The sequence below is a fragment of the Callionymus lyra genome, chromosome 19 (genome assembly GCF_982586985.1).
Source record: "Callionymus lyra chromosome 19, fCalLyr1.hap1.1, whole genome shotgun sequence".
Classification (NCBI taxonomy): domain Eukaryota; kingdom Metazoa; phylum Chordata; class Actinopteri; order Syngnathiformes; family Callionymidae; genus Callionymus; species Callionymus lyra.
In genome coordinates, this window is record NC_141836.1 from 12,565,626 (window position 1) to 12,581,143 (window position 15,518).

Sequence of the window (15,518 nt, forward strand, 5' to 3'; positions counted from 1 at the left end):
CCATCCGGCGGGCCACAAAAAAATGACTGGTCGGGTCCAGATTTGGCCCCCGAACCTTGAGTGTTTCATATAATCCCTCCACAAATGAGCACAGGGATCAAATTGCTTTGGTGACCAGACAGTTGATGTTATGTCACCTATTTTTTTTTGTCCAACTCAGACCAATTACTGTAGACTTTTTTTTTTTTTTTTACTAAATCCTCTGGCTCTGCTCGACGGAGCCACAATCCACTCACGCATCAGAGTCAGTTTCAGAGTGAAGCGGCGAGGAGAGAATTTTTTTCGAAGGGGCCTGGAGACTCCATCAGCGCCTGACCTTAATCTGCACCGAACAAAGCTGACTTTAAGTGATCGTAGAAAAACAAAAAGTTTGGATGCGATTCAGAGGGCGAGAAAAAAACGAAGGTCATGGCTCGAAACCAAATGTCAAGGTTATATAACAAAGTAGGGGCGTAATATCCTTTGAATTAATTGCATTTATGGGAGATAACTGAAGCCATTCATCAGAGAGGGAACGATACAAGAGGGAAATTGTGTTTGACGTCTGATACGTCGCGGGGATTTTTCCGTCAGCCACAGTTGACCCACTTACAGATCATGCTAAACACTTCATATACGGTTGGAGGAAAAGCTCTTCATCTTCAGCATTCGCGCGTAAACCTGGGAAGTGCCGATACAGAAGTGAAAATACAAATGAAAAGGAGAATCGTGGTCCGCATGGACCACAGATGCAGGCTTGTCTCTGGCAATCATCTGAGTGGAAAATATGATCTTTATGCTAATCTGTGCAGCAACAGTGTGGTTGAATCGGCGGCTGCACAGGATGCCATCAATGGAGCAGAAATACACACAGATAAAGATGCTTCCATGCTGCTCTTTGCACAGAATGTGGGATGGAATTATAGCCACAAGGTCAAGGTCGCAGCTCCACAGAAAAGGCTTTCCTGCTGACAGAGATTGTCTATTCATTTATTTGTTTTCTTTTTTTCCAGCGACAAATATTGGGTTTTTGCTGGGTCAAAGTGGATCAGGTTGATCTGCTGGTGCAACTATTGATGTCAAATGCAAAATGATTAAGAATCTGACGGTGACTTATTTCAAAACTTTGGGAAAAGGTGATGCAACTGCTTCTTAAACAAAATAAAATCTTACTTTATGGATTAAAAACTACTAAGTTGATAATGGTAGTCATTGGATTACCACATTACCCCACTCATGAAATAAATACTGTCACTAAAATAAAAAGAGTACATTACCTACAAGACCAGAAATAAAATCAATCAATCTTTATTTTCGTGTCTTAACAAGAAGGAGCTGTCTCCCCTGCAGTTAATACAAAGCTCTGCAGCGAGAATTTTGACCTGCTCTAGTAGAAGAACTCACATTCCCCCAATCCTTCTTAAACTCTTCACTGGCTGCCAGTTTCTTTCAGGATCAATTTTAAAATTCTGGTTCTTACTTTCAGATCTATTCATGGTCAGACTTCTTCTTACATCAGTGATCTGATCCAGCCTTAAAAGATCCAGCTCGGGCTCTGAGGTCTGTGGATCAGAATCTACTGAATGTTCCTTCCAGACCAGAAGAGAGAAATCTATCCAAGACTCCTGTGTCTCTATGTTGTCTTGACTGTTTAAGTGCTTTGTGACCCTGGTCCGAGAAAGGTGCTTAACAAATAATTACTTATTTACTAACCTACTTAGAATACAGATGCATGTACGATCAATCATAATTCTCATTTCCTGATTTAGGAGTAGGGGTGGGAAATATGAAACAAATGTTATATCACTTTATGGACGCTTACTAATTCTCTCTCTTTATTTGGATGAAATTTAATACCAACATTTCAAGAGGCGATAATTAAACAAGAATATCTTTTGATACTTCGATAACATTCTTTTAAGTACACAACTTTATTAAGTTACAAAACCAACATTCAATCATTTTAAATTAAACAAATCAGTATGCCTGTCTTTCAAGTGTTCAGGTTCCTCAATAAGCTGAGGTCTCATGTTTTCCCTCAAAATGACCATTTTGTTGAAGACATTAGAGTTTCTTCTTCGTTGGTTCCATCAAGATTTAGCTTGTGTGCTCCTCACCAAAGGTACCAAAACCAGCTTTTATTAATTGGTTAAGAATTGGAACTGAGGTACAACCATTTGTTATCGTCCCTAGAATATACAGTATATCGTCACATCGCAACCAATACTTATTTTATTTGCACCTCCCTGGAAATTTCCTGCAACATAATCTAAAAGTGATTGTGTAAACTAATCCTGTTGCAAATGTACCTAAGAAGGAGGAGACATGAAAGTGTTCTGGGTAAAGAGGTTCAGACGTCAACAGGTAAAAACGTCGTCTCGCTGTTTCCTTAAAAAAGATTTAGGCCGATGCGAGATTAGCTATGCAAAGAGGAAGATCAAACATCAATCACACCAACGTTTGTTCTCGCCAGACTCTGTCGCTGCATCCCTGGCGTGTTTACGAGCTTGTCAGAGCACACACCACTTTTTGTTTTAAACAGATCTGTGGTGAATAACTGTCAATGCTGATCTTTGATCAAGGTTTGAAGTCAAAGCTACGTTCCTTCATGAGCTTAACATCTCCTTATAAATCATAAAAAAAACATCTATTGATGAAAATAAGAATATGAGAGAAACAAATGTACCTTTTTTTATTACATAAATTGCACTAAAACACGAGAAGGTGGAAAGAAATACTGCTAACGTATACCTTTGTCAAACTATCATGCAAGGGCTGTGATAGAAAAATCAGTCCAGGGCTAAACAAGACATAGATACATAAATATATATTATTATTTAGCCATGAAAATCCAAGCTTTAAAAAGAGAAAAACAAGTTACTTCAATAGTAATTAGTATCAAATAAAGTTGACAACTTGCTGAGACTGCAAGAAAAGTTGACTTGGACATTTTTAAGTGTTCTATTATCTAATGAGTCGTAAAAGAGTTTTTAATTGAATTGAAAAACGACATTATTACAATATAATGACCGTAATTTCTCTCTTAATAAAGACACTGATAATGTGACACAAGGATAAATATCTCTGACAAATTCATTTAAGGTTCATTAGTTTGTTCAAAAATAATAATAAAAAAATACAAATATCTCATAATGGTTTTCACATCAATAGCAATGACATTATACTGACAAAAAAACAGTGCTTTTAGGCATTTTATTACTGTCTGCTCGTCACATGACACACACCAAAGATTCTACTGATAAATGGATAAACATTGTTTGAAGAAAACAAGGCGGATCTAATCATGTTTAAATGACGCTCGTCCCTCGGGGGTTCACCCGCTCAGCCGGAGAAATGCAACCAAATAAATGCACCTGCGTTTCATTTAAAAAAAAAAAACAATATATAGATTCTATCCTCCTCTAGGATGCTGATACGTGTCTTACATAATGGGTCGGAGAGTTGGTCCCTCACACAAAAAGACATGACAAACAGGCGAATCTTCAAAAGCCCATAAATCACGTTGAGATCTTTTTTCTAATCTGTGATTATTCGCATTTTTCTCACATATTTCTCGCCGTTGTCATGGCAGTCTGAACTTGTCCGACGGAACGGAAGAAGTGTTTGGAAACGGCGTCTTGTTTATCAACCCCCCGTGGTCAACACACCGTAGCGCACAATGGCCACACACACACACACACACACCACGTAAACACACACACATTACATAATTGCCACACGTCCATTTGTCACGGCTAACCTCTAAACGATCACGTGACCGAGGGATGCAGGAGTCGATCCATCCGACGGGAGGTTTGTAAAGCTTTGACAGTTCCACGTACCTCAGTGTGATCCCCGTCTGTCTCTCAATCCTCGTCCTCCCTTCCTCTCATCCTTTGCTTTTATCACACACACACACACACACACACACACAGACAGAAGAGCGTGTTTGAATTTGACAGATTCCTCTCGCTACACTCCTCCCTCCATCCCTCCCCCTTTCTCTGATTGCTCAGGCTTTCCAAACAGGACTTCCTTCCACCCCCCTTCACATCTTAATTTCTTCCCTCTCTCTCTCTCTCTCTCTGGCCAGAGATGCCCCTCTCCTCCCTTTCCCTGAGTGTAGCTTTGTGAGGCAGCGGGAAAGCCTGAGCATAGGCCACGCCCCCTCGCTCGCTCCTCTCCTCCGGCGGCTATAAATGCCTCTGCTGCTATGAATACACTCGTCTTTCTCCCTCAGCATCCCTCGCTCGTGCTCGATCTTCCCTCCATCACCCGCATTACTGCCCTCCCTCCCTCCCCCTCCCTCTCATCCATCCCTCCATCATATTCTCCTAACAACTGATTTCCTGATGACCTTGTATTTAATCCAGATGTGTTTAAAACGATGGTTCTGGAATCGGGGCCTCGAACCCACAACCTCACGGTTGCGCACTTTAACCGTCTCCTCTTTGCTTCCTCCGTTCTTCACTTCCCCTCTCGAGAGACGAACACAGCTGTTGTGGTGGCGTTAAAAAAAGAATAATCCCGGAACATTCGTTTCTGTTTTTTAAAACAGATGCTGCGGCGACGATCGCTATTTATCGACGATTAACACGTTTAATCGGATAAATCGCAGGGATTCATTTGAATCTTTTAAATTCATTTTACACAAACAAATGGATTCATTTTAAGCACTTAATGTTGATTAAACATCTTAAGCACTCGATGTTAGGAATAAGTCTTTCAAAATAAACATTTATCTACAATAACGTGGACTACTTCTTAAGCATCAAACATTTTGTTTTAAATAATTTAATTCTTTCTACAGTATGGCCTGGAAACAAATGCGTTTGTGGAATCCCTTGTGTTGTCTCTGGGTCAAGATGAACAAGCTCACCTTGACCCAGAGTTAACACAAGTTGTTTTTCATTGGATAATTGAATTTAATCGTTTCTAGATTGAAAGTTTGTTTTTATTTGAATTTAATTAAAAAAAAATTTATATATTATTATATATATGAGAAGCAGAATGAGTGAACAAAGGCTCCTTCCCAGGTGCAAAACAAATAGACTCAAGGACTCATTCATTCCTCGGGCTATTAAATTGTACAATTCTGAGTTCGGGGGCAGGAGTGGAGTAAAAGTATCATGATGTTCTGTTCTATGTTAGTCTTTGTATCCTTTGTCTTTGTTGTTTTTCTTTGATCTATGTTCTTTAGACTTAGATTGTATCATCTTGTTCTTTCTCTTTATTTCTCTTTGTTCTTGTTCTTATTTTATTTTGATTTATTTTCTATGAAAAATTGCTGTATTTGCTGAGGTTATTGGAAAAAACACAATTTCCTGAAGGAGACCTCCTGAGGGATCAATAAAGTTCTACCTTACCTTACCTTACCTTTATATCATTATATATATAATAACGTGGACTACTTCTCATTTTATTTATTTAAAAAAAAAAAATGCTGATTGCTTCTTGTTAATAATAAGATTCACATCATTAAAAATATCTTAATCTTACAGGTTAAAGTTACATTTTTATAACGTGACTGTTGTGAGGGGATCATCTAAATCATCTAAAGTATTAAATCAAGTCATAAAATCTAAACTAAAATGAAGTTTAATTGGATATAAAATCATGTCATGGAAATAATAATCTTATATTCACTTAAATCTTTTTGAGGGTCAATAAATAGTCAAAACAAAAACAAAAGCTGAGGACAAAGGTCCTAAAATAACATATTTAGAGAGTAGTAATGAATCGTACAAATAAATACAGAATACAATTGTTAGATTCCACATGATCTTTGACCTCTTGACGGCCACATTAATACACTCAAAGGGCTGCATGTGCACACTTTTCCTAGGTCTGTTGTTTAGCAATTATATTAGTAACTATATATTATAAAAAACTTTATAAAGATAGTAAATCATATTAAAATCGAGCATTAAAATCGTAGATTTCGGACACTTTTCGCAGAAACTCATTTTTAATTTGCAACAGGCCACAGAACACTTGAACGCACAGTGATCATGATGGTTAAAATGATTTTACATTTTTATGATACGACTCATTAAGATGTATGAATTCACATTAACATGTTCATTTTTTTTCTCTTTATTTATGTCAAATGAGTTCAGTACAATCAAATCAATCGATGGTTTGACGTAATAAAACAATATTCAAAAAACCCCATCACAAAGTATCGATAAACAACAAAATGAAGGAATAAAATAATATAAAAGTCAAAATGATGTTGAGTTTATATAAAAAGAAATAGGGAAAACGTAATAAGTGACTGAGAGATTGCGTAAGAACTTGTTTAATGCAGTCAATGTGAAGTAGACGCCGTGTTTTTATGCAATTTGTTTGACCTATTCTTCGAGATAGATATCAGGAAAAGCATGTATTTAAGAAGAAAAATCAAAGGTGTGTGTGTGTTTTAAAGCAGACTCCTCGTCACCTCTGCCTGCAGCTTCTCTCTGCTCTCCTGTTGAGTTTTCTGGGATGTTGTGAGAGCTTCCTGCAGATCCCCTGCACTGACCAAATTGAGGCACCGGAGCTGGTCGATCAGCTGGGAGCGAGCGTTGCCGATAAACGAGTGCGACAGGAACCGCGGGAGGCCGCCGCCGCCTTTCATGGTGTAGAAAGGAACTCGAACCATCCCCAGCACCTGGATAAAGATCGGGGAGCGACAAAATAAGTTAAATAACAGAAAGAAAGGGATAAAAATTAGACTTTTAAACCTCCTGTCCGTGGTCTTTTGCTGATACGGCAGCTATCTCCACCTCCAGAATCTGCTTTTCTTCCATCTTCTTCACGTAGAAGTGAGTCATGAGACCCGGGGAGGAGGGTCTTGGTTGATGACTGCATTCCACGTGTTGCTTCGCTGAGATTTGGACGTGGAGACCGAGCTCCTCCTTCAATTCCCTCATCAGACCCTCTTCCAGTGTCTCCCTGGATGGATCGACGAGTCTGCAGGAGGAAGTTGATTTATGTGAACTTCAGTGAACACGACGACAGATGTCAGACGTCAGTTAATTAGGATCCATGAAATTAAAAAAATTAAAAAATTGCTCTTCTTATGGAGTTGTTCATATGGAAGTATATATATAACGCCATCATATTATTGGATAGTTTTCAAATCTTAAATTTTAAAACTAATTTTGAAAGGTTGCAGTTGTTTTTTTTTCTTCTCAAAATACATACAATAAAAGATCCAACTGAGATTTTGTGGTCCTTTTTAAGCATGAACCATGTTTTTTAATAATTTAATTAAATCGTTTCTATTTTAAAAGGTTGAATGTGTTTTTTATATTATCATTTAATGTAGAAATTAACCTTTTTCAAATGATATGTATTTTATTACACATAGAGTTCAATATTTCATTTCAAATAATTACAATAATAAATTATCTATCTATTGTTTTGTGTCGTCTTTTTTAAGCATGGACCATTTTTAAAAATAATTTAATTATTTGTACCGTATGGCCTGGAAACAAATGTGTTTGTGGTATCCCTTGTGTTGTCTCTGGGTCAATATTAACAAGCTCACCTTGAGTTAACACAAGTTGTTTTTCATTGGATAATTGAATTTAATCGTTTCTAGATTGAAAGGTTGTTTTTATTTGAATTTAATTTTAAAACAAATTATGGTTGTTGAATATATTTTTTCAATCGAGTTATTTCTTTCAAAATTAATTAATTTTTCTCCCTCAGTTTAATATTTCATGTCTAATAATTTAATAATTCATCTGAATTCAATATTTTGATGAACAGCCCCTTAAAGACTCTAGCTTACTGTCCACACTTCCTGTACAATGTAAATTGTCAAATTGTAATTTTATTTATATTTAGGTAAGGTTAGGTAGGACTTTATTGATCCCTCAGCAGGTCTCCTTCTGGAAATTGTTTTTTTTCCAATTATCCACAGCAATACAGCAATTTTTCATAAAAAATAAATAAAAATAAAATAAGAACAAGAACAAAGAGAAAGAACAAGATGATACAATACAAGTGTAAAGATTAAGATTCCTTTTTTAATGATATACATTTGCACTACCGTAACAAAGTAGGTTCCTTATTGGTGGAACCCTTCACTAACAATAGCAATAAAAAGATGCGTTACTCGGCATAAAATTATTTATTAATTTAGAAAATAATCTACTTATTTATTCAAATATTTAAAAAAAAAAAACGAATTTAAACTTTCAATTTAACGACAATTATATGTATTTATTTTTGTTTAAATAAAATAAAATAGAAAATATACAACAATAATATTTGAATCATTTTAAATAAAATATCGTGAATTCCATCCTTCAATATTGACGCGATGAAACAGCGACCTCTCGTGGACAGACTCACCCGCCGTGAAAACCCAGCAGACCGTCAAAGCGCATCTGCATCTGAAAGTGAAGTGACAACAACTCATGGTCACACAACGCAACGTCAACACGCACGAGCACGAGCACGAGCTCACCAGAATGATGTGTCTGATGGGAATCTTTCCGAATAGATAAGTGCGCGTATCGCAGTAAAGCATCACGTGACATGCGTGTTTACGGTCTCTGTACTTCAGCCCTTCTTCTCTGGACATGACACGATTCGCCATCTGCAATATATCAGGAAACAACACAGCGCACAATATTTCTGTTCACAACACGTCATATATATTTTTAACTTTCTTACGAACCGGAATGCAGGGTTGGAAGATCTCACGGAGGCAATAATGAAACAGAAAGCTTCTCCAACTTTCTGTCTAAACACTTGACACCCCTCTGCTGGAGCGGAGTGGGATCGCAGCTGATTCAATCAACACGTTGTTTTATTCTGGGTGACAGACTTTATTTTTTTTAAACTTAAATATATATATTTTTTTAAAACATGTAGTTCTGCTTCCTCTCCAGTGTGTGATCACACTTCTCTTCTATTCCAAAGATATTTGATCTTCATCTTAAGACATGTTTGTCGCAAGATATTGTCCGATTCTATCCTTCTTTTTTCAGGTTCTCTTCATTCATTTTCCTTCACCCACAGGGTTCTTCCGGTGCACCGTGTTTCCCTTTCAGGGATTTACCCACTTCCAACCACAACACATATTGACGGCGCTTCTCGTTGGCTTGTCTTCTCTGGTTTCTTCCTATTCTTGTTTCCTCCCGGTCACTGAAAAGACAGTTATAATAATAACATGTTTTTTTAAATATCTTATTTCATTTTCTTACGTTCACGATCTTACATTCTTTCTCAAACAACATAACATTAATAATAATACATTCTGATTAATGAAGATGATGGTTGATTTTTTTTTTAAATTTAATACAAGATGTTTACATGAAAAATTATTAATATTAAAAACTCAAAAGTTTTGTCAATTTTAACAGATTATATTGGGAATTGTGTGTTTAAAGTTTCATTAATAAAGAGTAAAAAGACAGGTAAATACTTGACAGGGAATATAAAATAATTAAGATTAATCTGATGGATTAACTAAACTATTTTAGACTTTAGACTTTCTTTTATTGTCATTGCAAGGAAAACACAGTGAAACTGGCAACATAATTTCGTTGCTTGGCAACCGTTAAAAACACAGCAGAGTGAATGTATAAATAAACAGTATAAATATACATATTAATAAGTTCAAAATAGTGCAATATAGTGTAAACAGAATAAATAAATAACGTTTTAAATATTGCATTTAATAATTAATGTATAAAAAAGATAAATATAAATAAGTTAAAAATAGTGCAATATGTTATCATTAGAGTAAATACATAAATGATTATATATATATATATAATTATAATTTATATTATATAAATTGATTTTACATACTTATTCTACTAATAGAATATATTTGTTTTAAATTTATAACTTCAAAAACTGCTGTTTTTTAGGCTGGTGTGGTAAGATTAAAACAGTCCTTAAAGGGAATAAATAATTATATTGCAGAGCACCTAAAAACATAAAATAAATATTAAATTAGTAAGTTAATTCAGGTAAATTAAGTTACAAATGGTTGTACTTTATATTTACATCAATCAATTATTTAATTGTAAAACATTAAGTTAGGTACGGTTTAAAACAGCAGACCTAAATACATTATAATCTATATACGCACATTCTATTGTATACGATCAATAGAAAGGTCAAGATTACCGGAGGGTTCAGTCGAGCCCGGGCTGCTGACATAAACAACATAAAGAAGAGAAGATTTGTCTGAAACGGCTGCATTTGTCTTTAACACGGCTTTCTGTTGTGATGACCGACGACTGGAGGGACTCGTCAGACTCGTCGTCGTACCTAAAAAAAAGGACCAAAAACAAGACATCAGTGAACAAATGAGGCCGACCAGGAGTTCTCTTGGGGGGGGAAACTATGAGAAACAAACGGTCATTCAGGAGGCAGCACAGTCCAAGTGTCGTCGTGACTCAGGTAGGACTTGGTGATGAAGGGGTGCTGCAGCGCGTCCGTCGCCGTGATCCTCTGACCGCTGTTGATCTGGAGCAGCTTCTCCATGAGATCCACGAACGCCTTCTTCTCCCCTAAATCTCTCTCGTTGTCTGGAAGCACCTGCAGGATTGGAAAACGGCTTCAGACGTCGGCTTCTACTCGCACTTTTGAAAGAATATCTCGTTGGTATGCAATTTCTATGAGAATCGAAAATTAATCTCATGGATTTAAACGTTCCTTGGGTCAGCAGGATGAAGAGGAGGGGGCTCAGCACACATCCTTGGGGCGGTAGTCGTTGTAGCTGGAGGGGGGACGACTTCTTCGGGACCCGGGATCATGGTGGTGGCTTTAAGGCATGTGGGGACAACAGCTTGTCTCGGTGAGGACTTGAAGATGTTGGTGACAACAACATCTGTGAGCTCCTCGGCACAGTCCCTCAGGACACAGACCAGGAATGTTATCAGGACTCTGGGCTTTCCGTGGGTTTGTGCGTCAGAGGCATCGCCTCACACTCTCTAGGGATAGCGTGAGCACCTGGTCCTCAGGAGGTGGTGTTGTCTTCTGAGCCTGGGGTGCTGTTGTTTGCCGGGAAGCGAGCGAAGATGTCGTTCAGCCGGTTCAGAGGTGGAGCTGATGCCTCGTGACAGGTTAGCCATCTTGTCTCCAGCTCTCAAGTCCTAGAATGCTTCTGAAGAACCCTCAGGCCACACGCGAATTTTGCCTTTTCGCTGGTTTGTTAACTTCTACCCAGTATATGAATGCTGGTATTAGCATAACAGAGGTGTGGTCCGAGGCTCCAAGATGGGGGAAGGGACCACCTTTGTAGGCACCTTTGTGTTGTCCATGATATTGTTACCTCATGTTGGGCGGTTGATGAGTTTGTGGAGTTGTGGAAACACGTTCTTTGGGTTGGCGTGGTTGAAATCCCATACCATATACCCATACCATATGTCTCTGTCCTACCATCCATCTCACCTCCTCTTGCACTACTTGTGCATTAACTTTTTTGTTTATATTCTGTTTATTGGTTGATTATTTAAGTTTTGTTGATTATTTTATTTTTAATGTCCTTTTTTTTGTTTACTTCTTGTTTTGCATCGTGGGTCTGAGAGGACCACCATTTCATTTATGCTGTATGTCTTGATACATGTATATTTGACAAATATAAGAACTTGAACTTGAAGTATATCATAGTAGTAGGTCGAGTATGTCAGTCTCATCCAAATGTTGAAAGGTGGAACTTGACTTTTGAAATGTTGAAACTTTGAAATTTTTTAAAGTAAGCATTGTTTTTCTAAGCATTGAATAACCTTTTTAAAAACTGAATTCAATTTTCTTTTAGATAAAAAGGTCGAGTATGTTTTTATTAAATAATTGAATTCAATAATTTGGAAATAGAAATTTTTATTTACATTAATAATAGCATTATTATACCAATATTTTATATTGATTTAAAGGGCTTTGAATTCACAAATATTTAATTAAGACCATTTACTTTTGAATTATTGTTACTAGTTGATCAAACTATATGTGTGAAAACAATAAATTGATGTTGTCAATATGATACCAACATTTTTTATATTGAATTTAAAAGGCTATGAATTCGAAAATATTGAATTCACAACATTTATTTATGAATGATTACAATAACTATCATACTCTATGTATAAAAATAATCAATTCATTAAAAAAAATACAAGCAAATAAAACTTTCAATGAGAAAATGTAACTAAATTATTAAATCAATTTAACACGCTTATATAAGTCCATACAGGGCCTGTCTGGACTCAGTCTCTCAAACTGCGAAACAACCTAAATATGTGTGAGATGTATTTGCCCAGAGGTTACACACTTGTGTGGGCTTGTTTCACAGCATGCTTCAGAACTTCAACAGTGGGGTTTGGAACTCCAGATGAAAGGTTACTAAACATCTCCTCAGCCTTCGGGCAACTTAAAACTACTAGCCTTGGTACAGACGGATACTCTGGCTCGGCATCAGGTCGGATACGGTATCGAGTCAAAACCTCAAGAACATCTTTGACTTCTACGTTGACATAGTTTGTCCATAAGAACTAATACAATATGACCCTTGTCTTCGTGGTCACTAGACTTGAGAGAAAAGGTACCTTTCTGGCGAGGTCGCGCAGAGACCAGGGCAGGGCGGTGAATCTGTACTCCCGCTCCACTTCTATACAGTTATTCATCTTAAATTCCTCTGGCGTCTAAACGATGGAAGGAGAAAGACTTTCGGATCAAAAAACGCAACAGTACGGTGGCGTCGGTGTGCACTACCATAAGCCGCCACCGGTGGCCGTCGTCTCCCGTCTCCTCGACGAAGAAGAACCTGGCGTGCAACCCGGTGCGGAGCAGATGGTCTTCTGGCTGACCCAGCAGTTCTACGATGTTCTTCATCTGATTTCAAGAGATCAAATCTTAAGCATCGTCGAGAACTTCCTTCGGTTTTGTCAACCACATCTTTACCATCAGATATTCACAGTCCTTCGAGAAGAGGTTGTCGCCCAGACAGAGGAAGGCCAGGACGCAACCCACCGCCCAGACGTCCACGGCCTCCGTGAAAGGAAGGCCGAGGGTCACTTCTGGAGCTCTGAGGGGGAGAAAAAAAAACAGTTGAGGTGACCTTTAGGAACATCCTGAATTTAAACTCACCTGTAGCCCAGAGCCTGGATGATCATCCCGTGCCTGATTTTGGACAGAAGAACCGCCACTCCGAAGTCGATCAGCTTGGCCCGGAGGTCGCTCTGGTCGCACACCAGCATGATGTTATCCGGCTTGATGTCGGCGTGCACGACCCCGAGGCTCTTCAGAGTGACCAGTGCCGAAAAGAGCTGAAAAGAGGAGACAAGTTTCAAAAGTGTTTTTCTGTAGCGTTAGTAAAAAAAATCGTACCTCTTGTGCGACACAGCGGATTTGTTTGAGCGACAACGGGCTCCAGTTGTTCTCCTCAAGTACACAGAAGATACTTTTGTCCAATAACTCGAACACCAGGCAGCTGTAGCCCATGTATTGGAAATGCTCGAAGAACTCCACCAGGTGGGTTTTGTCGTAATCCAGGGTGCTGATGTGCTTTAGGATCGACAGCTGCCCATCATCCAAAAAATAAATGTCGTTACCCATATTTACAGCATCGACGCGGATGAAAATATCGTAAAAAAAATGGACAAAACTACCTCACATTGAAGGAAGCAGTCGGTGTCTTGAAAGAAGATCTTCACCGCCACGGCTTCTCCTGTCGAGAGGCTCAAGCATTTGGCCACTTTTCCAAAGGTGCCCTCCCCGATGTACTCCTGGATTTTGTAGGAGTTTGTGCTGCTGTGCAGAATGTGACCTGGTTGGAGCTCTGCTTGCGTTTCTGTTGAAGAAAGATATATTTTCCAAATGCCTGCTCGGACTTAACATCAACATTTTTTTTTAACCGCCAAAGAGCCTCAGTTAGAACACTTAGTATTTATTATTTAGTATATTAATTGTAATTTAAAGTGTCTTAATTCATCAAGACGTTTGTATACATATTATTACATATTTAATGTACGTTTTGCTTTGTTAATTTATTAAAAATCATAGTAGTAGATCGAGTGTATCAGTGTCATCCAATAATTGAATTCAATAATTTGGATAAGGTAATTTTTTTTCTTTTACATTAATAAAAGCATTATTATACCAATATTTTATATTGATTTAAAGGGCCTTGAATTCACAAATATTGAATTTAGACCATTTACTTTTGAATTATTGTAACTAGAAATTAATCAAATTATATGTGCGAAAACAATGAATTGACGTTGTCAATATGACACCGACATATTTATATTGAATTTAAAAGGCTATGAATTCAAAAATATTGAATTTAGAACATTCATTTTTGAATTATTGTAACTAGTTTATCAAACTATATGTGCGAAAACAATGAATTGACGTTGTCAATATGACACCAACATTTTATATTGAATTTAAGAGGCTATGAATTCGAAAATATTGAATTTACATTTATTTATGAATTATTACAATAACTATCATACTGGACGATACCGCCTCTCAAACTGAAATATATTTCTTACATTAACATCTTTATTGATCCCAAGATGCTGACTATAATATATCCTGGGATTCATAAAGCTAATTCATTAAAAATGGAATTAAAAAAACATTTTTTTGGGGGGCTCACTTGCAGGGCAGCACACTTGAGCAGGTCTTCTCTGCTCCTGCACGAGTTGGATTCTGGGCTGACACACGAACAAGTCCATCGTCTCGAACAACGAGGACGAGGACAGAAGTGGAGAACCACTCGTAAGGGTCGAGGTACTGAAGGGATCGTTCATTAAATTATTCTCTCAGCGGGTTTGTTTTTTTTGTGACGGTGGTCGTTCTCACGTCCACTCGACTGCAGCCATTAAAGTGCTTTATATCGGCTCGGTTCTGGCTGGACAGAGATACTATGTTACGTCACTAGAAGAGCACTTTGAAAAGTTGCGTTAAATAACAGAACTTAAACAAGTTGAATATTTGTGTTGTACACACAGATACGGTCAGTTGATCCGTGTATGAAACATCCATCGTTTTTTCGCTGTTTACGTTTCCATAGAAACGTGTTGAATCTACGCTCTATAGCGCATGCGTGAGCCTCGGCATCTGAAGTGGTTATATAATGATTTTTATTATTATTATATTAACAGTTTAATTTCTTTTTTTAATTCCACTTTTACTACTCCAATACAATTTTTGATCTTATTAAGAAAATAAAGACTAAATAAAAGATTTCGCTTAATTCTGTTCTATCACGTTTCGTCATAGGTAAAGTGTAAGTACGATAATATATGGTATTATAATGTATAAATACAATAATAAAATATTGCAATACATAACAATTAGTAGTGCATATTTTTGGGTAAATTATGGACATTGCAGACAACGTTTTTCATGTTTTGTAGGTTTTCAAAATGCATAACTTTGGGTACAAAAGAGAGAGGGGAACCTTATAAATTAAAAGTTGATCAAAATATATTATATAAAAATATTTTTCTCTATTTAAGTCTCTGGTTTACCTTTTTCTATTTCGAATTATGTTTTGCCTTTTATTCCCTGCTAAACTT

The 15,518-nt window shown here is 37.2% G+C and overlaps 3 protein-coding genes across 6 annotated transcripts in view; all 3 read right to left on the reverse strand.

Moving 5' to 3' along the window:
• The window catches only part of arhgap4b (Rho GTPase activating protein 4b), a 29,009-nt gene extending 25,124 nt beyond the window's left edge, over positions 1-3,885 (reverse strand). For 2 of the 3 annotated variants that reach the window (XM_087781056.1, XM_087781053.1), the window contains exon 1: positions 3,822-3,885. The gene's annotated coding sequence lies outside the window, so the exon portion shown is untranslated. Of the gene's footprint in view, positions 1-3,739 lie in introns of all 3 variants that reach the window. The other variant, XM_087781055.1, reaches the window with a different exon arrangement.
• Positions 3,886-6,059: 2,174 nt separating this feature from the next.
• LOC148059547 (U8 snoRNA-decapping enzyme) lies at positions 6,060-8,727 on the reverse strand. Its single transcript, XM_087781376.1, has 5 exons — positions 8,654-8,727; positions 8,441-8,572; positions 8,326-8,366; positions 6,705-6,933; positions 6,060-6,631 (listed from the first exon to the last, which is right to left on the reverse strand). Exons 2-5 carry the CDS (start codon positions 8,570-8,572, stop codon positions 6,401-6,403), a joined length of 633 nt encoding a protein of 210 aa, XP_087637502.1. The 5' UTR covers positions 8,654-8,727; the 3' UTR covers positions 6,060-6,400.
• A 1,446-nt stretch (positions 8,728-10,173) lies between these two features.
• On the reverse strand, positions 10,174-14,771 carry LOC148059548 (homeodomain-interacting protein kinase 2-like). Of its 2 annotated transcripts, XM_087781656.1 has the most exons (9): positions 14,594-14,771; positions 13,599-13,780; positions 13,318-13,509; positions 13,078-13,256; positions 12,892-13,015; positions 12,703-12,822; positions 12,537-12,632; positions 10,349-10,530; positions 10,174-10,260 (listed from the first exon to the last, which is right to left on the reverse strand). In XM_087781656.1, exons 1-8 carry the CDS (start codon positions 14,745-14,747, stop codon positions 10,351-10,353), a joined length of 1,227 nt encoding a protein of 408 aa, XP_087637782.1. In that variant the 5' UTR covers positions 14,748-14,771; the 3' UTR covers positions 10,174-10,260; positions 10,349-10,350. The 2 variants fall into 2 exon arrangements, with proteins under 2 accessions (XP_087637782.1, XP_087637783.1); XM_087781657.1 differs by lacking the exon at positions 14,594-14,771 and having other exon boundaries at positions 13,604-13,647.
• Between the last annotated feature and the right edge of the window lie 747 nt (positions 14,772-15,518).

Excerpts from the sequence above, each read along its gene's own strand:
- LOC148059548 (XM_087781656.1), bottom strand. The coding sequence starts at position 14,747 with ATGAACGATCCCTTCAGTACCTCGACCCTTACGAGTGGTTCTCCACTT. Across the intron at positions 13,781-14,593 it reads TCAAGTGTGCTGCCCTGCAA|AAACGCAAGCAGAGCTCCAA; the intron begins GTGAGCCCCCCA and ends TTTCTTCAACAG. Across the intron at positions 12,823-12,891 it reads AGGACTGTGAATATCTGATG|ATGAAGAACATCGTAGAACT; the intron begins GTAAAGATGTGG and ends TCTTGAAATCAG.
- LOC148059547 (XM_087781376.1), bottom strand. The coding sequence starts at position 8,572 with ATGGCGAATCGTGTCATGTCCAGAGAAGAAGGGCTGAAGTACAGAGAC. Across the intron at positions 8,367-8,440 it reads CCATCAGACACATCATTCTG|ATGCAGATGCGCTTTGACGG; the intron begins GTGAGCTCGTGC and ends CTTCACTTTCAG. Across the intron at positions 6,934-8,325 it reads CTGCTGGGTTTTCACGGCGG|ACTCGTCGATCCATCCAGGG; the intron begins GTGAGTCTGTCC and ends TTCCTCCTGCAG.